Below are 24,867 nucleotides of genomic sequence, written 5' to 3' on the forward strand. Positions count from 1 at the left end.
ACACACACACACACACACACACACACACACACACACACACACACACACACTCCTAGTTACTAAATGAAAGGTCTGCTAAGGTCAGGAAGCAAGAACACAGCGAGCCCGATTTCACCCACAGGCTAATGATCAAAGAGAGTAATTGCGGTTCCGTGACCACTGTTAAGACTGAAGTTCTGGAGGGAGGGCTAAAGAGATGGTTCAGTGGTTAAGAGCACTGACTGTCCTTTGGGAGGACCCAGGTTCAATGCCCTGCACCCACATGGCAGCTCACAACTGTCTGTAACTCCAAGATCTGACACCTTCATACAGACATACATTCAGGCAAAACACCAATGCACATAAAAATAAATGAATAAAAGTTTTTTAAAAAGACAACTTGTGTGTCCACGATAAAATCCGATCTTCCCGGTTTTGTAATGACACGCCTGCTGAAGAGTCAGTGCACCGTGAGGACTCAGTGCTGTACAGCACAGGGCAGAGTCTTCCTTTTCTGCTGTCTCAAGAAAAGCAAAATCAGATGTGGGGCTTACGATAGCTTATTCTTAAATATGAAACTTAGCTGGATGGCGGTGCCACACGCCTGTAATCCCAGCACTCAGGGAGGCAGAGGCAGGTGAATCAATGTAAGTTCAAGGTCAGCCTGGTCTACAGAGTGAGTACCAGGACAGCCAGGGCTAAAACAGGGAAACCCTGCCTCAGAGGTGAAAAAAACAAACAAACTGTAATCATTATGTACAATTTAAACTCATGATTAAGAAATGATTGTAGGGGCTAGAGAGATGGCTCAGAAGTTAAGAGCACTGGCTGCTCTTCCAGAGCAGCATAACGTGTGTGTGAATGTATGCTGCTTTACCTTAGTGGCTGACCCCACATCTCCTCTTTACTGCTGAACACACTGCCAAGGCTCCAGCAGAGGCCAATTAAGATACTGGTTGTCCTGCTGTGTCGCATTCCACCCTGAGACAGGGTCTCTTGTGGACCGACACTGGTGCCAGCAAGCTCTGGTGACCTCCTACCCACACCTGCCCCCAGCTCAGGAGATACAGGCATCCAAAGCCACACTGCTTTTTTCTTTTTTAATGTGGTGCTAGGATTTGAACTCAGATCTTCATGCTTGCCCAGTAAATGCTCTTTCCCAATGAGCAATCTCTCCTGCCACCCTACCTCACGGAATTCTAATACTCTATTTCTAAAATGCTTCTGAGTGGGACGTACACAAGGTTTACACACAAAACGGTACACTATGCCATTCCTCTACGTCCACTCTCTTATAATAAACATCACAGGGGGTACTGGTCTGAAGTGATTAAATAGCACTGGGAATCCTTACTTAAGGAGACTACTGGAAACTTGAGTAGTAAATGCAATTAACTTCTTATAACTAATAACTAAAACTGGGATCTTCAAGCCCATTAAAAATAAAAATAAATAAGTCAAAGACTATACAAAAAAACCCACCAGAAAAGTAATTTCAGATTTTTCCATCACCAGTTTCTTGTTCTTACCTTTAAAATTTCAGGCTTTGTTTTTTCCATCACATGAGTCAGGCTAAAAAGATGAAACAAAGCCTCCCGGACAAAAAATGCCCTCTCACTGTACCGCCTCAGCGCTTCTGCGATCTGAGTTTCGTTGGCCTCTCCAGATACCTTTGAACACCAAAAGAGGAGCGTTTAGAGTCCTTTCATCTCTACCTTTCTCCATCTTCACATCAGCATTCTATAAAACAACCAAGTAAGGCCTGAAACAAACGGGAACGATGCTTTGTAACCCACGTACAGCCACCACCCTTCAGAGATGCACAGTGGATTAGACCAGCACAAGCCTGTGGGTAGTATTTTCTACACGGCACATGGAATAAATCTCGACATTTAACATTCCATAAGGCTTGCTGCCTCCATTTTTTGGCTGTCTCTTGGGGTAAACCCCTTCCCTTAACTCACGCTACTGACACTGCGTGTTGTTCCCTTGGTCTTTCAAAAAGCCAAGCACTATCTCAGCAGAGGGTTATCCCACACTGCCCACTCTAAAACTCTCTCTCTTTGCTTCACTAAGTTGTATTCGTCCTTCCTCTGTCAAGTCAAGCCTGTCTTTAGAGAAAGCCTTTCTTGATATACCAATCTAAATCAGGTTCCCCCAAATGTCTTTTCCTGGTTATCATGGCCCTCCCACTTCAGTGACCAACAATGACTAGCATTATGAATGACTCAGAAGGAGCACTTAATATGTGTCCATCAAATAATCTGTTAATTTCCCCAAACCTATCAAGGTCCCTAAGGTTTATTCAACTTAAACTTAACTTACAGATCATTATAATTATATTAAATGTGGCTCAGAGACCACTATGCAACCAAATACAGACAAGAAGTGACTATAAAGTAATCAAATAAGCAAGAGAGACAGAAATGATTAAGATACAGGGCTGGTGAGATGGCTCAGTGGGTGAAGGTGTTGCCATGCAAGCCTAGTGACCCGAGTGTGATCCCCAAAACCCAAGTTAGGAACCAATCTAACATTTACATACTCACCAGGGGCGCATGTGCGCGCACACACACACACACACACACACACCATGCGTGTACAGATACAAACAATGACTAAGACATCATAATGTTCTCCAGTGAATGACCAAATCTAGGTATTATACAATCTCCAATGACTTAGTAACCTGATACCAAACACCAGTAACTGCTGATGTTACAGGAAGAGAAGACCACACATTTGACAGCCCAGTCAAAGAGGACAATAAGTACAGGTCTTGCCAAAGGGACCAAACATTAACCTAACTAAACTCCAAACCTAGCTGCTAATTTGCAGAAAATATAGGAATGGTGGCTCACAACTGAATCTGAGCATTTAAGAGTTTGAGGCAGAAGAATCGTAAGTTCAAAGCTAACCTGGACTACACAGTAAGCTCCAGGCCAGTGTGAAAAACAACAATACCCTACCTATCCCAACTCCTCACCCCTACCCACAAAAAAGACAAAAAGAATTATGGACCACACATGTGTATAACAACAACAAAATCTAAAAGTCTACTCTAAGGAGAACTCTAAAAGTCAAAAAAGGACTGACTTGTTTGTTTTCAGTAGACCAGTTTTTTGTTGTTGTTGTTGTTTTGTTTTTGAGACAGTCTCTTTATGTATACTCGTTTGGCCTACAACTCTGTGTGGACCAGGTTGGCTCTGAACACAGTGATCCACCTGCCTCCACCTTCCAAGAGCGGGGAATAAAGGCATGAAGCAACATGCCTCACCAGTAGATGAGTTTAAAGGAAAAGGAAAGGAAGGAAGGGCCTATGAAACACATCACTGGGTAAAAGCACCTGCCACCAAGCATGAAGACCTGAACTCAGTTCCTGGGACCCATATAAAAGAACCTACTCCTGCAAGTTGAACTATGACGTTCACATGTAAATCTAAATAAATGTAATAATTTTCTTAAAAATGTTTATTATTTATACAGTATTCTGCATGCAAGCAGAACACTGTGTACATAATAAACAAATCTTTTAAAAAATATTTAAAAGAAATAAAGATCAAAGACAGCCAAGGCTACACAGAGAAACCCTGTCTTGAAAAAAAAAGAAGAAAGAAAGAGACGATTGCTGGGTATGGTGCATGACTTTAATCCCAGTAACAAGGAGGCAGAAGGATCTGAGTTCTAGGCCAGCCAAGATGTTCCAGGTGAGTGATACCCTATACCCTGTCTCAAAAAAGGGGTGGGCATGGGGGGTTGGGGGAGCTGGGCACAATGTTCATGTGTTTAATTCCAGCAAATGGGAATCATAGGTGGATCTCTATGAGTTTAAGGCAGCCAGGGCTACCCAGTAAGATCCTGTCACAAAAGAAAAAAAAAAAGGGAGAAGGGCATGGCACACCCCTGTAGTCCCAGCACTCAGGGAGGCAGAGGCAGGGGAATCACTGTGAGTTCAAGGCCAGCCTGGTCTAAAAGGGAATCCAGGACAGTCAAGGCTACACAGAGAAACCCTGTCTCAAAAAACAAAACAAAACAAAAAAACAAAAACAAAAATGAAACAAAAAAGGAGAGAGGAATGAAGCTAGAAAGAGGGCTTAGTGGTTAGGAATACTTGTTATTTTTGTAGAGTACCTGGGTTTGATTTCTAGCACCACATATAAAATTTCCAAATCTAAAATACAATAACAAAAAGGAAGACAAGAAGAACCTATAAACAACAGATGCTGCAAAGAAACTCCAGGGTTGAAGAGCTGCCTCAGCGGTGAGGAGTCTGTATCGCTCTTGCAGAGGATTGAGGTTCGATTCCATCACCCACAGTGAGTGGACAGCTTAGAAGAGCCTATGGGAATAATTGCTTCTCAGCCTTTGAGGTAAGACTAATTATGGAAACAAAATTAAAAAAAAAAAACAAACACAAATTTGCATGGCTATGGCTTGGAACATTTCAACAGCAGAAGCCTTAAAAAAAAAAAAAAAAAAAAAAAAAAAAAAAAAAAACGAGGAAAATCACAATAAAAGAAAAACAAGAAACAGGTGGGGTTGGTGGTGCCTGCCTTTAATCCCAGACTCAGGAGGCAGAGGCCAGCCTGGGCTACAAAGCCCAGTAAAGCCAGGGCTACACAGAGAAACAAGGAAAACAAAAAACAAGAAACAAAAAGAAAAGAAGCAAAACAAGATAAGTATGATATCATAGAAGCTAAGTTTAAAAAGCAAAAAGTATTACAAGGAGGAAGGCAACATCAACTTTGTCCAATACCACTTTGGGTCAAACAGGATGAAGTCTGAGAATTAAAATTGGACTTAGCAGATTTCCAGGAATTCGTAGGAGTGCAGAGCTTGGGTGACAAGGTGAGCCTTGGAAGTGAGGCGGCCAGCATATGTAAGAACCAAACTTGGGAAGTGCCAGACTGACGGAACTAATGGTGACAAAACCATAGGTCAGAAAGCCAGCTCTGGTGGAAGTGAAAACGGAGGAAAAGCCAAGCTGAAACTTACTTCAGTAGAAGTCGTAGGTGCAGTGGGAAGCTTTAGATTCAGAGTCTGAGGCACAGGACAGGTTCTAAGACCAGCGGGCTGTGACCCTTAAGAAAACCATTTCTGGAGCTGGAGCGATGACTCTGCAGTTAGGAGCACTGGAGGCTCTTTCAGAGGACTTGACTTCACTTCCCAGCACCCACATGACAGCTCGCAACTGTGCGAAACTCCAGTCCCAAGGGACCTGATGCCCTCTGCAGGCACCAACAACACAAATGGTACATACACATCCAGGCAAAACACTTGCACACACAAAATCACGTAAAGAGAACATCTCTTGGGACAGGTTATGCAGGCACACACCACTAATCAGAGCACTCTACAGGTAAAGGCAGAAGGATCACTGTGAATAGTGAGTTCCAGGCCAGCCAGGGTTGCACAGTGATGCGGCCCTCTCTTGATACAACAACAAACAACAAACAAAGACAAAAGAAAGGAAAACTTTTCTTTTTTTTCTGTTTTTGTTTACTGCACTGGTGTTTTGCTTGCAATGTCTGTGTGAGCATGTTGGATCTCCAGGAACCAGATCTACAGACAATTATGAGCGGCAACGTAGGTGCTGGGAACTGAACCTGGGTCCTCTAGAAGAGCAAAAAGTGATGTTAACCGCTGAGCCATCTTTCTTGCCCCCAACCATTTTCTTAAGTCAGGTATGGTGGCTCACATCTGTAATTCCAGGACCCAGGTATCTGAGGCAGGACACTGGAGATGGCAAAATAAGTAATGCTTATGAAAGCGTAATAAACGCCCACCCCACATAAATGCTGGGAAATTATACTGGCTGGTTTTTGCATCAATTATTGTGGCCTTATGAACAGGCACATACAGCCAAAAGCGAACCTAAACTTATCACAACACAGTACTGAGAAAACTGTTTCTTAGCAATTACACTAAATTGGATCATTCTAACAAAAGAGATAGGCAATTTCAGCCCTCTTCCTTCAACCTGTCTTATTTTTAAGCTGTCAAATCAGTAGTCAAAGAAACATCAACCTTTTACATATTTAATAAAAAGCTCTAATGATCTTTGTTTGCTCTAGACATCATCACCGTGCAGACCTGACTCGCCTGGACCTTGCTATGTAGCTGAGGCTGGCCTCAGACTCTCCAGTGCTACAGACAGCAAGAACTGGCTCATTCTTAAGATATATATTATTTGCTTATTTATATGTATGGCTTTTGTCTGCATATATGTCTGTTCATTGCATGTGTGCCTAGTGCCTATGAATGCTAGAAGGCATCAGATCGCCTGGGACTAGCTACAGACGGCTGTGAGCCGTCATGGGGCGTGCTGGGTGTGGAACATAGGCAGGTCCTTTAGAAATGCAGCCAGCACTCTCAGCTGCTGAGCCATCCATCTCTCCAGCCCAAATATTTTAAAATATTGTTATTAGCATTACTATTAATTATTTGCGACAGTGTCTCACTACATAGCCCTGGCTGGCCAGGAATTCTGTATGTAAACAGGCTGGCCTCAAATCGGAATCTGCCTGCCTCTGCCTCCAGAGTTCTGGGATTAGAGGTATGCACTCTACCAAATGAACTCCATCTCCAGGCCTCTCTGGACTTTTTTGGAGACGGTCTTACTACGTAGCCCTGGGTGGCCTGAAGCTCGCTATGTACACCAGGCTGGCCTGGAATACACAGAAATTCATCTTCCTCTGCTTCTTTGAGTACTTACATTAAAGCATTCACCATGCTTGGCCCCACTGGACTTTCAGTTGGGATTATTACTCTAATGCAAGCCTTTCCACTATACAATGATTTCCATGCCTTGTTTCATAGATTAGACATTTACCCTAATGAAGTCTTGTGGACCTAAAAAAAACTGACCAAACAAAATAGATTTTTTGAGATCTAACCTTCAAGTGTCCTTTGCCCATAAGGAATTCAGAGTAACCAGCATCTGTGGCCAGCAAACCTACAAACTGCATGCTGGGCCGCTGCTGAATGAAGGCTTCAACAGCTTTATCTGTCACATGCTTTCTCCCTGAAACGTCCAGGGAGACAAGATTGGGCAAGATGTCCTTCTGCTCTAATAATCGAAGCGCTATGTCTGATGTAAACTGTTTATCATCTGAGATGTCAAGATGATTCAGATATTTTAGTTCCCGAACCACATCCAGGATCTGGGTAGTGGTCATTTTTAAGCATTTCAAATGATGCATGGTGAGAGACTTGAGCCGGTCTTTGCAGGCCAGCAGGGCAGTGATATCTGTGATTGAGGTGTTGGAAATATCCAGGCTCTCCAGTCTCGGCAGCGAAGCGACTTCAGCCAGATCTTCATTGTAGAAGAGCACGTTAGTGATGCTCAGTGCTCGAAGGCCAGAAAGCCGGCTGAAACACCGCTCATAGGGGTCCTCGAGGGACAGAGTTAGGGAGTTCAGCACTAAGCACTGAAGGTTTTGCTGGATCCACTTGTTACTGCCAAGGCCACTAATGATGTCTGTGATAGTGATGTCCGCATTCACACCGGTGGCATCAAGTTCTACTAGCTTGTGGTGGCAGAAGGCTTTCCGGAAAGCAACAGCAGAAATCTTTGCTTTGCGGATGCAAGCTCTCTTCAGGCGCATCTGGTTCCCTCTGAAAATTCCCACAGTTCCATCATTCAGCAGACCTAGGGAAAAATAAGCAGTATTTTAATTAAAAAAAAAAAAAAAAGCAGCCAGAGAAGAGCAAAATTCCCACCACACTTTACACTTCTAACATACTTCCATGCGGCCGCATTTCACTTGATACAGTTCAGTGAGATGAAGATGCTACTCCCTAGAGGGAGACCAAAAGGGGACGTTCCAAGATTATGGAGCTAGCAACAGCAGAACTAGAATAAAACAGATATTATGGAGATTCTCCACCCTGTTAGATACACAGGCAACTATACTTGCCAGCACTAGATAGAACCAGTTATAGCCAAAGGGCTACAGGCTTACACACCTGACGGCCAACTGTGACTGCCTATACTCTTCTTCTGTGAAAAAGGAAAAGGATTCAGGTTCTAGAAATGGGGTACTTTGAGGACTGAGTCTCCATTATTCTTGATACCAAAGTGGCCACGGAAGAGGATCTTCAACAGACCTTGCAGAGTTTATATATGAATGAGGTTTAAGGATAACAATATATTTCTACTATATTTTAAGTTTACAACACATTATTACACAAACATACTTACACAATACAGTTGGTAGATATAATGGCTAGAATTCATTATTAAATCATTAGCCAGAGCTGGGTGTGATTGTACACAGCATTCAAGAGGCAGAGACAGGAAGATCTCTGTGAGTTCAAGACCAGCCTTATCTACATAGCCTGCTCTAAGACAATCAAGACTACATTGACACCCCGTCTTAAAAAAAAATACAAACAAACAAACAAACAACCCACTAGCCAGATCTGAAACCTTTTTATTTTGGTTTAGTTTTTTGCTTTATTTCGTTAACAGGGTTGTCCTGTGTGTCCTGAAACATGCTTTGTAGACCAGGCTGGCCTCAAACACCTGGCTTTAGTCTTTAAATTTTGAAAAACTGTATTGTTCTGTTTTGTTTTGTTTTGAGACTGGGTTTCTGTGTAGCCTTGGCTGTCCTGGACTCACTCTGTAGACCAAGGTGGCCTCGAACTCACAGATATTGGAACTGCCTCTGCTTCCCTGAGTGCTGGGATTACAGGTGTACACAACCACGCCCAGATAAAATTGTACTTCTTTCTTCATGTGTGTGCACATGTGTTCATGATATGGCGTGAGTGTGGGGTCAGAAAACAGCTGTGTACTTAGTTCTTTCCTTCTCCACATGGATCCCTAGAACAGAACTCATAGGTTTGGCAGCAACCCTCTTTATCCAGGGAGCTACCTTAGCAGCCTCTGGTGTTTCTGTTTGTTTTTAAGACATGGTCTCACCTTGTCTCCCACTGGCCTCACAATGGTAGCCAGTGCTTGAAACCTTACTGAAATGATTTAGCATCTGAGCATAAGTAGTACATGCCTGTAATCCCAGCACTGGAGACACGGAGGCCAGAAGATCACTGTGAGTTCACTATATAGTTAAACCCTGTCTCTCTCTTACACACATACACACAAACGTTTAAGTAGGTTTTTTTCCTTTAAAAAGAGGAAGAAACAAACAAACAAAAACAACCACCAAACAGTTATAGATCCTCTGTGTAGGACAAATGCAGATAAAATGAGCAAAGTAAAATTCTCCTAGAAATGACCGATTAGAGAATAGTGCTGCAAGAATATGACACTTTGGAGCCACACCTCAAAAATTTACACACCCAACAATACCTACGAAGAAAGAAATAACAGCCACACCTATAAAATGTGCTCTAATGTGGCTGTGGCATCGGGGTTAAGATAAATAAGTACTATGAAGTTAAAGGAAGAATTTTTATTGTCACCTCAGCTGGTCCATACTAACAAGGCCACTCAAGCTGCACAGCCAATATCAACTCAGAACTGAGGCATTTTGTCTGAGCTAGAGGCATAGCTAAGTGGTGGAGCACTTACTCATCATGTTCAAAGCTTAGCTGTTGTTCAACACGTAATGAAGCACGCACAGGAAGTAGCTTAGCAACCAACTCTAGACACCCAGAGTTGCAATAGCACAACCCTTCTTAACAATGTACCTTGAAACCTGTTGGCAACCTAATAACCCCCCCACACATACACACACACACACACACACACACGCACATACACCCGCTTTAGCACTAAAAACAAGTTGCTCTTCTTAGCAGCCCCCTAGCAACACCCTGCTTCTACTCAAACATGTTGTAAGATACTCTAGCATCTGGGCCAATCCAGCCTGCACAGGTTGTCGGCTATGAGCGTCAAGGCAAACTGTGTCCTCTGAGGGTTCTTTTTTAGAGACAGGGTTTCTCTGTGTAACTCTCTGGATAGACTGGCTTGGCCTTACCTCAGGAGATCTACCTTCCCCTGCCTCCCAAGTGCTGGGCACACATCTGGTTAAAACAGCTGCATCACGGTAAAGGACTTATGCAGTAGAGAAAAGGCTGTACAACCCAAACCTGTCAATCAAAACAGAGAACCACCACCAACATCACCTGCACAGCTCCTCCTCCTACTAAACTCCAAACAGTAACCAAGGCCCCCAGTACTCTCTCAGGCAGCCTCCTGCCTCTCTTGGGAGTGTATCCAAACCTGAACTTTTGCTTTAATCTAAATGAATCTTACTGCTTTCCTTTGTGAGTATGTCTTTCCCCAGTTATATGAACAAAGTGTCACAAACTGGCCAAAACAAAACAAAAAACTATGCTAGGACTAGGGAGATGCCTTGGCAGGTTAAGCAAACCTGCCAAGGGTTAAGAGGACCCAGGTGGAACACTCAGTTCCCACACAGTGGCTCACAACCAACTGTACGTCCAGTTCTAGGGAAACCAACATCATCCCTGGCTTCTGCAGGCACCAGACATGCATCTGACAACAATACCAGAAAAGCTGGTGCACATCTCTTGATCCCAGCACTCAGAAGGCAGAGGCAGGCAGATCTCTCAATTGGAGGCCAGCCTGGTCTACAGGGTGTGTTCCAGGACAGCCAGGGCTACACAGAGAAACCCTGTCTCAAAAAAACAAAAAACAACAAACAGCAACAGAAAAGAAACTAATAGAATACCTAACTGAAACTTTCTTTGGGGGGATAGGTTTTCATGTAGTCTAGACTGAAGTCAAATTCACTCTGTAGCTAAGGATGGCTGTGAGCTGCTCATCTTGCCCCAGTCTCTTGCCCAAGTGTTGCTATTCCGGGCATGTGCTAATACTCCTAGCTTTTCTTTACTTTGTGGAGTGTGTATGCATGCCTGACTGCACATGGAAGTCAGAGGACAACTTGTGGAAGTCAAGTTTTTCCTTCCACCACATGGCTCTGTGGAGCTGAACTAGGTCATCAGCCTAGGCAACAGGCACTCTACCCACTGAGCTATTGCTTGGGCTCATCACACCTGGCTTCTTAAAGCAGAGTTTTAGATTGAACGTCCTGCGCATGATCACTGAGAGATGTTGGTGTTACATCATTCCTTAGGTTGTGTAGCTCTGTGAGTGACCCCTTTCAACATGTGTCCTCCTTATTGTCAGTTATCCTGGCTCCTGTGTCAGGGTGTGACTGAAGCAATTCAGTGAAAATAAAGGAATACAGAGGTTTGCTTTTCTAAACTATACCTCGACTACAGTTTCATTTCCCTCACTTCTTTGGGACGCACATTCTGCATTCACTCCTAACAATTTCCTTCTTTCTTTTTTCCTTTTTGTACATCTAGTATGGGTGGGTGTGGGAGGCCAGAGGAGGTTTCATGTGTCCTCCTCCCCCGTTCTGGTCTTCTTCTTTTGAGACAGGGTCTCTGAGCCTGGAGCTTGCAGGGTTTTTTTTTGTTTGTTTGTTTGTTTTTTTTTTCAGGATGGCAGCAGTGATCTCTTCTTGTCCTCATCCCTTGACACAGCTAGCTGCTCACAGGACATTGGGGACCCTAAGTCCTTACACTGGCATTGCAAGTACTTTAGTATTGAGTCATCTTTCCAGCACCCCAACAGTATTTTTCATATATGTCACAGTAAACCACAAATTCTATCTGGCCTCTAGAAGCAGGGACACCTCACAGGTAGGTGTAAGAAGGCTGTATGGCACAGCAGGGAAGGCATGTTTACAGACACAGACATTCCAATAATGGGGAACCGACGACTTCACAGCGTTCTGACCTTCGGCACGTTACCTCTCAGAATCTCAGTTCCAACATTCATTTATAAGTAGGGATAATTACTATAGTTCCTAATGTCTTCATTACTGTTCTACTGTTGTGAAGAAACACCATGACCAAGATATTTAACTAGGGGCTTGCTTGGTGCCAGAAGGTTAGTCCATGAGCACCACGGTAGGAACACGGCAGTAGGTAGCAGGCGTGGCGCTGGAGCAGGAGCTGAGTGCTCACATCTGATCCCCAAGCAGCAGGCAGAGAGCCAGAGTTAACTGCAATGGCAATGGAAGTTTTTAAACCCTCAAAGCCCACCTCCCATGACACACCTCCTCCCAAGCCCCACCTCCTAATCTTTCCCCAACAGTTTCACTAAACAACTGAGCCTATAGGGGCCATTCTCATTCAAACCACCACACCTAGGTACTCATTCTCTCTCCTAGCTGTAAGCAAATCATATTCCTTACTTGTCAGCATTTTTAAAGCCTAAAGAAATGTGGTACTTTTCTACGGTTTACATCTTAAATAGAAACAACCAAAATCTCAATTATGTAACTATAATCTCACAGATAATACTTGCCCAATGTATTTTCAAGATGTAGCTTAGTTGGTGGAGGACCTACCTAACACAATGTCTTGGGTTCAATTCCCGGCACTGCACAAACCAGTGTAAACCAGGTGTGATAATACATCTGCAAAACCAGCAACTTAGAACTTTATTTATTTATTTATGTTTTTCTTGAGACAGAGTTTCTCTGTATAGCCTGCAATACCAGCAACCTAGAATTTTCATCTATCTATCTATCTTCTATCTATCTATCTATCTATCTATCTATCTATCTATCTATCTATCTATCTATCTATCTATCTATCGTTTTTTTCAAGACAGAGTTTCTCTGTGTAGCCCTGGCTGTCCCGGAGCTTTCTTTATAGATCATACCAGCCTCAAACTCAGAGATCTACCTGCCTCTGCCTCCCAAGTGCTGGGATTAAAGAGGTGTGCCACTGTGCCCTGTACAATTTAGGATTTTGTGGCTGCAACATGATCAGAAGTTCAAGGTCACCTCCACTGACAGTGAGTTTGAGGCTAGCCTGGGCTACATGAGACTGTCTGAAGGTCTTTATAAACCTGTTGCCTTCTAAACAGAAGTACTGCAGTTAGAGAAGTTCCTCGTGAAAGAATCACTGTGTAGGTCTTGATGAGATGCTTAGTGCTTAAGAGCATTGCTGCTCTTGGAGAGTGCCAGATTCAGATCCCAGCATCCATTTAATGCTTCACAGCATCGCTAACTCCAGTTCGAAGAGACCTGACACCTTCTTTTGATCTCCATGGGCACCAGGGATGCACAATGCATACATACAGGTAAAACATTCATCCACATAATACAAATAAATTTAAATATGTGTATATCTTTTAAAGAACTGACTCTTAAATAAAAAAAAAAAAGAAAAATAAAGTTTTGCCTAAACTGGAAAGGGGAAAAAAAAAATCATTAAATCTCAGGCAAAACCACCTGAATCCTTTTCCTAGAATCAGGTTCTTCTGACTTTTTCTACTCTTTCTAAGAGAATAAGTAAGTGAGCCACAGCAGCATTCTAAAATCCAATGCCAACAAACAGCACTCACTCTCTTTGCCACCTTTCATCACTTACCATGCAATGCCATGGTCTGAAGGAGCCGATCGGCCACCTCCTGCGGGAACACTCCAGGCTCCTGCAGACACAGTGTTCCATCTTGTCTGGCTGAGCAGAACTTCTCCAGGTTAGTGGTCAGGAAGCTCAAGCAGATGTCAAGTAAGGAATACGGAGACGCTTCCTCCTTGGAGTGCAGAAAGGAACATAGAACACACACACACAAAGAACAAATTAGTTTCCAGAAAAGGAGAGAATGTACACATCCTCATTCAACACAGATGTGTCGCCTTGAGGCACAGTGAACACTGATCTGAGCCCCGTCTGCTTCTTCCTCCGCAGCACTGAGGTGAACCGTGAGCACCACCATGTACAAGCACAGAGACACAACTCTGCAACTGCGACTTTTGTATCTGGATCCTTCTGTACTGATCTGTCTTATGTCAGCTTGACACCCAAACTAGAGTTATCTGAATGGACGGAACCTTAGTTGAGAAAATGCCTCCATAAGACCCAGCTATAAGGCATTTTCTTAATTGGTGATCAGTTGGGGAGGCCCAGCCGTTGTGGTGGTGCCATCCCTGGACTGGTGGTCCAGGGTTCTCTAAGAAAGCAGGCTGAGCAAGCCATAGGGAACAAGCCAGTAAGCAGCACCCCTCCAGGGCCTCTGCATCAGCTCCTGCCTTCAGGTTCCTGACCTGCTTGAGTTCCTGTCCTGACTTCCTTCAGTGATGAACAGCAATATGGAAATTTAAGTCAACTAAATCCTTTCCTCCTTAACTTGCTTTTGGTCATGATGTTTTGTTGCAGCAACAGAAACATTAACTTAGGACACCAACCAAAATGTAATCTTACTTTACCTTTCAATTTAATCTCCCACAAAATTCTCACTAAAATCTGATATGATTAAGTTATTTTATACACAAAATCATTTGAGCCAAGCATGGTGGCTCTTGCCTGCAAACCCAGTCCCTGGGAAGGGAAACAAAGAAGTTCATCAAGGGTTCTATGGTGAGCCTCCTGCTTCAAAAAAGCCAAACAACAAAATTTAGAGCAAATGTGATGGTTCATGCCTGTAATCCCATCAAGAGAGAAAGAAAAATCAGGAATTCAAGGTCATCCTGAACTACAGAGCAAGTTTGAGGCCAGCCTAGACTACATGAGATTCTGTTTCAAAGAAACAAAAACAGGAATTTAGTACCTCTGCTATATATCATCAAAAACAAAAGTGCTTTTGATTTAAGTTTTGTTTTTGTGGGTTTTTTTGTTTTCTTGAGGCATGCTCTCATGTATTGTAAACTGATGTTTGAACTCCTGATCTTCCTGCCAGTACAAGTTGAGAGGCATCATTCTAGGTTAAAAAATAATAGAGAGCTTACCCAATTTATTCTAGTCTAAGAAATTAAAAAAAAAAATCAGAATAAAGTATAAGGGCTTTAATAACAGAGATAAACTCTAAAACTGTCCCAATAATAATATTAAGATACAAATACAGTTATCCATCTACTAGGTACTTTCTGTCCAAGTGTACTATTTTATAATATTTAGCCATTATTTCCTTTATTCATCACCCTCATTTTAAAACCCTTTCACATGTATTTATTATGTACATATGTATGTGTGTGTGTAAGTATAGTTTGTATTCTTTTATGTATATGCCATGCTGTGTGGATGGGGATCAGGGATCAAAAGACAACTTGCTAGAAACATATGGTAATTAAAAATAATACAAATGCTCTAATTCCTCGGTGGCCAACCTGCTGGCTTCAGAATTCCTAAGTAATCGGGTCTATGCTTTCGAAAAGTGTCCTTTAGGAATGATGCTTAACATGGTCTTAAAAGGGGCAAAGTGCAGTCCGATCCCTTAGTTCACTGGTTACAAGACCCTAAAGAAGGAAACGGGAAAGTACTGCACATTCCATCTTACAACTGAGGAAGCAACTTCTTTAAAGGTGCTAGGGTTGGCTAGTGAGAACAGAACTAACTGGATTTGAACTGCGGTAATATTAGGCAAGTCACCTAGTTATTCTGACCTCAGCTGTGCATCTCTGGAGGATAAAGTGGCATTAGTGCTTAGGATTCTGCTGTCAGGATGAAGTGAGATACGTTTACATCCCAGATACAGTGCCACCAGTCCTTTCCCAGAGTAATGAAAATCTGAATCTTAGACACCTAGGTTTGCCTGGCAGCGGTGGGAATGCCTTTAATCCCAGCATTCAGGAGGCAGAGGTAGGTGACTCTCTGTTAGTTTGAGGCCAGCCTGGCTTATAAAGAGAGTCCAGCACAGCCAGGGCTCTGATACATAGAGAAATTCTTATCTCGAAAAACAAAACAACAATAAACACGCTCACAGTGGTAATTTCTCAGGACAGAATCCACGTTAGGACTAAAAAATGTGTTTCCTAGTCTAATTTCATTCTTGTTGGTGTGATAAAATATACCAACAAAAAGCAACATAGGTGGAAAAGGTTTAGCTCACAATTCCAGATTTCATTACATCACAGAAGGTGAGTCAAGGTGTCAGGGGCTCAGCACAACTGCTCACACATATCCACACGAGCAGAGAGAAATGAGGTAGCCATGCTGGCGCAGCTACCCTTCTCTACTCTTACAGAGTAGACCCGCAGCCAGGGAATGGTGCCACCCTCTCTCAGGCTGGGTCTTCACTTAAGCAACAAGACAGCCCCCCAAAGACAAGCCAACCTGATAGAGACAATCTCTCATTGAAATTCTTCCCAGATGATTTTTAGATTGTAATAGTGGACAAATACCCATCACACCTCCCTACTCCATCAAAACAGCATTTTTAAGGCTGGATGTGGTGGCACACGCCTGTAATCCCAGCTCTCAGGGGGGCAGAGGCAGGTGGATCACTGTGAGTTTGAGGACAGCCTGGTCTACAGAGCAAGTCCAGGACAGCCAAGGCTACACAGAGAAACTTTACTTTTTGAAGATTTCATTTTATGTTTGTTTTGTGTGTGTTGTCCGCTTGTATGGATACTCACATGTATGCCTCCTGTCTCTAGAAGTCAGAGAGGCACCAGAGCCTCTAGAACTGGAGCTACAGGCTGTGAGCCACCAGGTGGGTGCTGGGAGCCGAACCTGGGTCTGCTGCAGGAGCACCAGTGTTTCACTGCTGGGCCATCTCTCTAGCCCTCAGATTTCATTTTTTAAGTATGTATGTATGTATGTATGTATGTATGTATGTATGTATGTATGTATGTATTTAGAGCAGGTGTGTGTGTATGAGCTGCAGAGACCAGAGAAGCGCATCAGGTCCCCTCAGCAGGAGTGTGAGGGGCTGTGAGCGGTGACATGGGTGACAGAGACCAGACTTGTTTTCTGCAAGAGCTGAGTGTGTTCTGAACCTCTGAGCCTTCTTTGCAGCTCACGCACACACGTGCCCTTGCTCACTTTTTTCTTTGAAAGGTTTATCTTATTTTTATTGACACGCACATGTCTGTGTGGCTGTCCATCACATGTTCTCGAATGCCTGCGGTCAGAAGACCGCACTGCAGAGTGCTGGGGTGGCCTCGGGTCCTCTGGGAGAGCAGCACACACTGCCATCCCCTCCGAGCCACCTCTCAGCCCACACTTCATTTAGCAAGAAGCTAGAAAGACTGGCCTGGAGCGCTCTCCGCAGCCCTGTTGGTCTCAAACTTTCAGTCTTCTCGCCTCAATTCTTAGTCCTACAGATGTGCGTCACTATACATGGCTGTGACATGCTTTACAGCGTTTCCCACTGCAGTCCTGGACTCGTTTTATAGACCAGGCTGGCCTTGAACTCACAGTGAGCTGCCTGCCTCTGCCTCCCAAGTGCTGGGATTAAAAGCATGTGCCACTGTGCCAGGCATGAAATGCATTTTTTATTAACATTTTTTTTGAAGGACTGGGCAATAACCTTGGACATGGGACTCCAGTTGTCTGAATTAAAATGACACTCACAAAACTATGTAACTTTATTAGGAAATAAATTTATTAGAACTTATTCTTCCTGTACTTCAGTCCATGAGCTTAAAAAAATGCAGGCAACAGTACCTACCTCTTGGGACTGTTGTCAGAACAACTACACTCTAAATGCAGAACTCTTGAAGTAGTGCCCGGCATGCTAACTGCTGAGTCAATGTTAATGCTTATTATAGAATGTTAAGTTCCAGCAGGAAAAAAAAAAAGGTTTTGTTCACTGATACAGTCATAAGCCTAAAATAGCACCTACCACATAACAGCCACAAATATGTATTAAGCGAGTTGGGAAGCATAAGTTTATGTTAGATGTACTTCACTCCCTGAAAAAGAATGACTTATGCAGGGAGAAATATTAAGTCACAAGTCAGAGCTGAAATTAAAGAACAGAACTAGAGGCAGACATACACCACCTAGGCGCGCACCACTGTGACTTCCAAGCACCTTGGTTTAGAGATTTTCGTTTCTTTTGCAGTGCCAGGATTGCACAAGCGCAGTGTCACTGAGTGACATCCGCGGCCCCACTGTCTATCACTTATTCCACCATGTCTGACTTCTGGAAACAGGCACCTCATAGCAGACACAATCAAATCCCTTCTCTACCCCTTTCTGACAACATCTTACAAATCAGAAAGGTCAATCAGGTAGTCTCAAGAACAGAGATATTACAGGCTGGAGAGATGGCTCAGCAGGTAAGAACACTGGCTGCTCCTCCAAAGATTCCAGCATCCACAGTTCAATTCCCAGCATCCACAAGGCAGCTTACAACTGTCTGTAACTCCAGTTCCAGGGAATCCAACACCATCACACAGACATGCATGCAGGGAAAGACAGCAGTGCACATTAAAAAAAAGAAGAATACAAATATATGAACTACTAGACATATGGGGAGTTTTTTGTTTGTGTTTTGTGCTGGAACTCAAACCCAAGGTCTCTTTTGCTTCCTTACTTGCTTGAGATTTCACTATGTACCCCGGGCTGGACTTGAACTCAGAGAAATCTCCCTGTGTCTGCCTGTGCTGGGATTAAAGGTGTGTAACAGCATGCCTGGCCTTGTCTTGTCCGTGCTACTCAGTGCTCTGTTGCTAAGCTGCACCCTCAGCTGTTTTGCTTTCAGAGCGATCACTGATTACTCTTCAGAAACTCCTAAATGCCAAATTAAGGAGGTGGTAAAGCAACGTTTCTGCATGTTTCACTTCAAAACCTAGCCAATATGGCAAGTAGTTATGTACTAAAGGGCAAGGAGGTAGAGTTCTATCTAAAAAAGACTAAGGTCGCAGATGGTAAATAAATCCCCTCCTAGCCTCCTTCGCAGGTCATGTAATAAAGCTATTCTGAGAAACAGAAATTTAGGTCAGTAATCACTGAGCATGTGCACATCATACGGCTGGTAACACAGAGATGCCTAAGCATTATCCCCCTCAGCTACAAGCCTGAGCTCTGAAATACAGCACAGTTCACAGACACAGATTTCCTAATGCAAAGAGCAGTTCTGGTTAAGTGAAGCTAGACCTCCGTCTATCTCATAAGACAACAATAAGGAACAAATGGAATGTGTGAAGACCAGTGCTAAAATATTAAAGTGAGCTAAGCATGATGGCACACACTTGTAATCCCAGCCCTGAAAAGGTGAGGAAGAGGATTGCAAATTCAAGGCTGCCCTGGGCAACATAGCAAATGTAAAGATAGCCAAAGCTACGTAGTGAGAGCTAATCTCAAAAAAAAAAAAGGAAACAAACAAACAAAAAAAGCTGTCCACGAAGCACAATAGTAGAGCACATTCCTAGCGTCCAGAAGGCCCTGGATTCAATTCCTAGCTCTGCAATAAAAGAAAATGCTACAACATGAGCTGAGGATAGAGCTCAGTGGTAAAGCCCCGGGTCTGGTCCTCAGCTTTTCAAAAGTCCAACCAACCAACCAACGAACCAACCAAGATCCTTACATTGCTCGCAAATATGTGCACCAGTGAAATAAGGGTCCTTGGCATGAAAATCTGCTAACTCTCTTCAAAGCTAAGAGGTCAAGTTTACACAAAATTTAAGTTTACAGTGCTTAGCTTTCACTTGCTAAGATCTTACTACCCTTTCTTTAAGAACAAGAGAGCCAGGCACAGCAGCACACACCTGTAATCTCCGAACAGGGAGGTAAAGACAGAGAGATCAGGAGTTTGAGACCAGCATGGGCTACATGAGACCCCAACTCATAAAATCAAAAATAACTAATTCTTAAGTGAAGGCAGAAAGACATGACTGTCCAAAGACTAAGACTATGGCAATGATTGGTACTGCAAAACTTGTTTTAAATGTCCTTAGAACAGGACACTATAAGCTGGGCACAGCAGCATTCACCTGCAGTCCTAGGTCCTAGGAGTTCACTGCAGCCTGGACAACATTAAAAAAAAAAAAAAAAATGTTTAAAGAAGGGAAGCAGGGCTGGAGAGATGATGGATCAGCAGCTAAGAGCCCTTTGAGCAGATCACACTGTCTCCCAACTCCAGAAGACCCAGAGACCTCTTCCAGACCCACAGGCACCTGCTGGCCTGCGTGCATATGCACACATACAGATAAATAAAAACAAATCTTAAAGAAGTCCCCTAAGACTGAAGAGAAGAGGTATGGAGGTAGATAAAGGAAAAGAAAGGAAAGAATAGAACACCGATATGGCTTTAAGATGCTGGAGAACTAAAAGTAAGTGTTTAGCCAGGAGATCAAGGTCATATTTATAAGTTGAGGCCAACTGAGGCTCCAGAAGATTCTGTCCATTTATTCCTCACCCCAAAATATTTTCCATGAAGTAGAACTAAAGACAAGAAACAAAAAGAAAACAAAATATGTTTATAAAAGTGGGGGGAAAATCTGTTTTCCAGGGGCTACCTCCCACAAATTATAGACAAACAACTTTCAAATATTTACATGAAGGGACCTGGTTTTGTATTTCTTCAAAAACTCATTTGGCTTTCTCCCCAGCTCTTCCTATTAAACAGAATATTTGTGCTAGGTCAAAGTACCAACAAGCCAGCAAAGGGAAAGTATCTGATCTAGTATTTCTTATCATCAAACTTTTCCTCTCCACAACCTAGAGTTCAATTTTTTCCCCTCTTAACAAGAACTCATATCACAGTGAACATCACTGAACACAATCCTCTACAAACCACACAGACCTGTTGACTTAAGATTTTTCTACTATCTCAAGAACTAAGTGCCTGTTACACACAGTTGGAAAAGACACTACTCATCCTGGTGGAGTGGCACACACCTGTGACCCCAGCACTCGGGAGACAGAGGCAGGCGGATCTCTGTGAGTTCAAAGCCAGCCTGGTTTACACAGTGAGTCCAGCACAGCCAAGGCTTCACAGAGAAACTCCATCTCAAAAAAAGGAAAAAAAACCAAACCCAAAAACAAAACACAGAGAGAGAGAGGAGCATTTCTGTCCCATTCTCAAGTAGCTCAGAGCCTGGAGAGAGAACCAGGCTCATCAGCAACACTTGCCCCATAAATAGCTGCCACAGTGTGGAAGGGCACAAGCCACGCTGCCTAAAACCTCACGGTGGAAGGAAGGCTTCAGGGGACAGCTAAACATCAAGAACTAGAGCACATTCTAGACAAAAAGAACAGAGTAAGTTTCATGAATAAGACTTAGAGGCAAACAAACAAACAAACAAACAAACTAGCATTATGCAGGGTCCAGGGTTGCTGTGCACCATACTTTATTCAACAACTATTTGCCAAGTCCTACCATACATGAAACACTATCAAGCACTGTTACTCCTTTGTAACCCACTGCTCTCCATGTGAACGTATCACATCCTAACTTGTGCAAGGCAATGTGTGTTGTAAGACTAAACTAGCAGGATCTACCCCGCAGGTCCATGTGTACTTCAGGAGTCCACAAATTTACACGTACAGTCTCCTACTATCCCAGCACTTGGAAGGTGACGGCTGGAAGACCAGGAGTTCAGTTGTCCTTGGCTACACAGAGTTCAAGTCCAGGCTGAGCTTTGTGAGACCTAGTCTCCAAAGTGCTAGAGAATGGTTCTGTGCACTGTGTATTCATATGCTGGTCCCTGTATGCAGAGATCTGGCTGCAGTCTGGCCATTGGCATTGCAAAGCATCTCCTGTCTCAGTGTTGTATAAAGACTGTTCTCCATCATTAACAAAGAGCTGAACAGCCTATAGTTAGGCAGAAGAGTTAGGGCGGGCCTTATGATCCCAAGGAGTCCAAGATGGAAAGCCGACAGAAGGCTGCCACCATGGAGCAGCCAGGGCGAGACTAAGATGGCAGGTAACGGGCCATGGGGCTGGGAAGTAGGCCAGCTCAGATGGGTTACCATAGCTCAGTTATCTGCCCAGCTACAGTGCTTGAAGCTTGTGTCCGTGTTTGGGAGCTACAGCGGGCATAGAAAGCCCTTAATTTCACAGCAAAGAGTGGGTGGGGCACTAGCAAGAGGGCCAAGCAGTTAACACTTTTGTACAAGACTGAGGTCGGTCAAAGTTGACTCCCTAGAGCCCACATTACGCTAGAGGGAGAGAACTGACTTCAGGGAGTTGTCCTCTGACCTCTACCCAGACTGTAGCAGCTATGTGCCGCAATAACAACAAATGAAATTTAAAAAAAAATTTTTTAAAGAAAATGAAGAGTATAGTATCAAATGTCATTCAACAACATTATTGAATTCCTACCAGCTTTTATTTTTATTCCTACTCACAATTAGATAGATTCAGTGTCATGTTTCTTGAAGGTTTTCAGTGACAAAAGAAATCTTAGGATCCACTGCCCTCAGATAACAACAGGGAAGAACAGAATCTGAACAGAAAAGACATTCTCATTCTTATTTTCCTTTTTCTTGTTTACCTGTTCACATGCTGTATGTGTATATGCTTCTATGTGTGTACATAGAAGCTCATGGTTGATTATCAGGATTCTTCCTCAAAGGGCCTCCACCTCATTCTATTCTTTGAAGCAGGGTCTCTATCCCTGTCAAGCCTAGAGCTCACTGATAAGGCTGGTCTGGTTAGCCAGCCTGCTCTGGGAACCTTCTGTCCACTATTTCCTGAAGCTGAGATTACAGATAAGTCACCACATCCACCCAGCACCTCTGTGGGTTCTCGAAATTCAAACTGGTCCCCTTGCTTCCATGCTTTAAAGACCGAGCTTTTTCCAGTCTTCCTTTCTACTTTTGCACTTAGTGTTCAATAATTTTTTTATACGCCTGACAGTCTTCATCACAAGCATAAAAGTATCTGCAGCAGCACAGCCTGTCAGGAACATTCATTGCATGTATGTGTATGAGTGTAGGACAGAGATGACACCTGGTGTCTTCCCTAACCCTCTCAATCTTACATTTTGAGACAGGGCCCTCACTGAGCCTAAAAAACATCAACTTGCAGGCCGATGGTGCACACCTTTAATACCAGCGCTCGGGAGTCAAAGGCACTGGATCTGAGTTCAAGGACAGCTTGGTCTACAGTGCAAGTTCCAGGACAGCCAGGGAAACCCTACCTCAAAAAACAACAACAACAACAAAAAAGCCATCAACTTGCTAGACTGGCTAGCCAATTATCTCAGGGGATCTGCCCATTTCCTCCCATGGTGCTAGGGTTACAATCCACACCAAGCCAGCTTTTCCCCTGGGTGTGAAGTAGCTGAACTCAAGCCCTCATGCTTATACAGCCGGCCCTTTACCCGTTGAGCCACCGTCCCAGTCCTCAAACAAACACTTAAACCTAAAAGCATATACATTCTCATTCAAAGTGCTTCATGAAAGCTACCTGTCAGCATAGATCAAGGGCCATAAAACTGTACCTACCCTTTGGAAACAATGTGTTGTTTTTAATTTAGTTTAGTTTTTAAAAGTAGGGTCTCACTATACATCCTTGGCTAGCCTGGATCTCTCAAATGTAGACCAGGGACCTCAAACTCATAAAACTCTGCCTGTCTCTGCCTCCTTAGCACTGGGATTAAAGGTGTGTGCTTCCACACTTGTTGGGTTGTTTGTTTTGAGGTAGGGTATGCCCCATCACATCTGGCTTATTAAGTGCTAGAAATGGAACTCAGGATGACCTACATGCTAGGCAAGCACTCTACCAGCTGACCCACAGCAGCCTGTGATTACTGTGGTGTGTGTCTGCACGGTGAATGGAGTGGGGGCTGCCTGTGCAGACGTCATAGGTCCACTCTGGAGTCAGTCTCTCCTTTCAGCTTTTACACGGGCTCCTGGGATAGCACAGACCGCCATGCTTGCATGTCAAGAGCTCTTTACCAGCGAAGTCATCTTAACAGACAGTGCTGTTGTTTGAGAAAGAATCTTACTATGTAGTGCTGGCTTGCCTAGAACTCACCCTGTGAGTCCCAGGGACTGAACCGAACTCAGGTCACCAGGCTCAGTGGCAAGTAGCCTCACAGAAAAGAAGCATCTCACCATCCATCCATCCTCTTTCTTGGAATCTGTTTTTCCCCCTTAAACTTTTTTTTTTTTTTTTGGGGGGGGGGGGGAGGTTTCCAGATAGGGTTTCTCTGTAGCCTTGGCTGTCCTGGACTTGCTTTGTAGACCAGGCTGACCTCCAGCTCAGAGATCCACCTGCCTCTGCCTCCCTGAGTGCTGGGATTACAGGCCTGCACTACTGTGCCTGGCTTTCCCTTAAACTCTTAATTCAGTAAAACTTCACCGGGTTAAAATCCCACTTGAAAAGCCCTCCACCTATTTTTCTTGTTTTTGAAACAAGATCTCTCACTGAACCTGGAGTCCACCCACGCTAGCTGGCCTTGCCAACCCTCCGCTTCTGCCTCCCCAGCAGCAGGCTGGCAGGGGCTAGCCAGCAATTCAGATGGGTGCTGGGGATGAAAACAAGTGCTTGCATGCTAAGCACTTTTCTCAAATGAGCCATCTCCCCAGCCACAGTCAGGTTTGTTGTTTTGTTTTAATTAGATTTATTCATTTTGTGTGTGTTTTATTTGCACGAATGTATGTAAGTGCACCACATGCATTCCTGCTGCTTTCTAAGGTCAGAAGAGGCCCCAGGAGCCGCTAGAGCTGGAGTTCTAGATGGCTGTAAGCCACCATGCGGGTGCTGGAAATCAAACCTGGGTCCTCTGCAAGAGCAACAAGTGCTCTTAACATGTGAGCCATCTCTCGAGGCCAAGATAGGGTCTCATATGGTACCCAATGCCGACCTTCTCCAACTCCCTATTCAGTTAGTCTTGAACTCTTGACCCTCCTACCTCCGCTTTCCAAGTGCTGTGATTACAGGTGTGTGTTGCCATGCTCAGCTTTGCCCTGTCTTAAAACAAGGAATATACACTGTATATGACAAGGTCTGTAACTGTATTTCATACTTTGAAGCCTTAAGGAAGTGTTATTTATTCAGAAGGTACCCAAGATGTGCTCTTGGGACTCAATAACCTTAGAAACATTGCTAGTTGGGCATGGCTACACATGCCTTAATCCTAGCACATGGAAGACAAGCAGGTGGCACTGAGTCTGTGTGCCAGCCAAGTCTATACTGTGAGCTCTAGGAAGACGGGGGGGGGGGGGGGGGGGGGGGGGGGGGAGGGGGGGGGGGGG

The 24,867-nt window shown here is 43.9% G+C and overlaps 1 protein-coding gene across 1 annotated transcript in view; it reads right to left on the reverse strand.

The window, feature by feature from the left end:
• Zyg11b (zyg-11 family member B, cell cycle regulator) overlaps positions 1–23,541 on the reverse strand; it is a 46,347-nt gene extending 22,806 nt beyond the window's left edge. Inside the window, exons 1-4 of the mRNA XM_055628736.1 lie at positions 23,536–23,541; positions 13,363–13,528; positions 6,876–7,630; positions 1,509–1,649 (exon numbers count right to left, since the gene is read on the reverse strand). Coding sequence (XP_055484711.1) covers positions 1,509–1,649; positions 6,876–7,630; positions 13,363–13,528; positions 23,536–23,541 — 1,068 coding nt within the window. The remainder of the gene's footprint in view (positions 1–1,508; positions 1,650–6,875; positions 7,631–13,362; positions 13,529–23,535) is intronic.
• Positions 23,542–24,867: the final 1,326 nt, after the last annotated feature.

The sequence above is a fragment of the Psammomys obesus genome, unplaced genomic scaffold (assembly GCF_907164565.1).
Source record: "Psammomys obesus unplaced genomic scaffold, mPsaObe1.curated_primary_1811, whole genome shotgun sequence".
Lineage (NCBI taxonomy): Eukaryota > Metazoa > Chordata > Mammalia > Rodentia > Muridae > Psammomys > Psammomys obesus.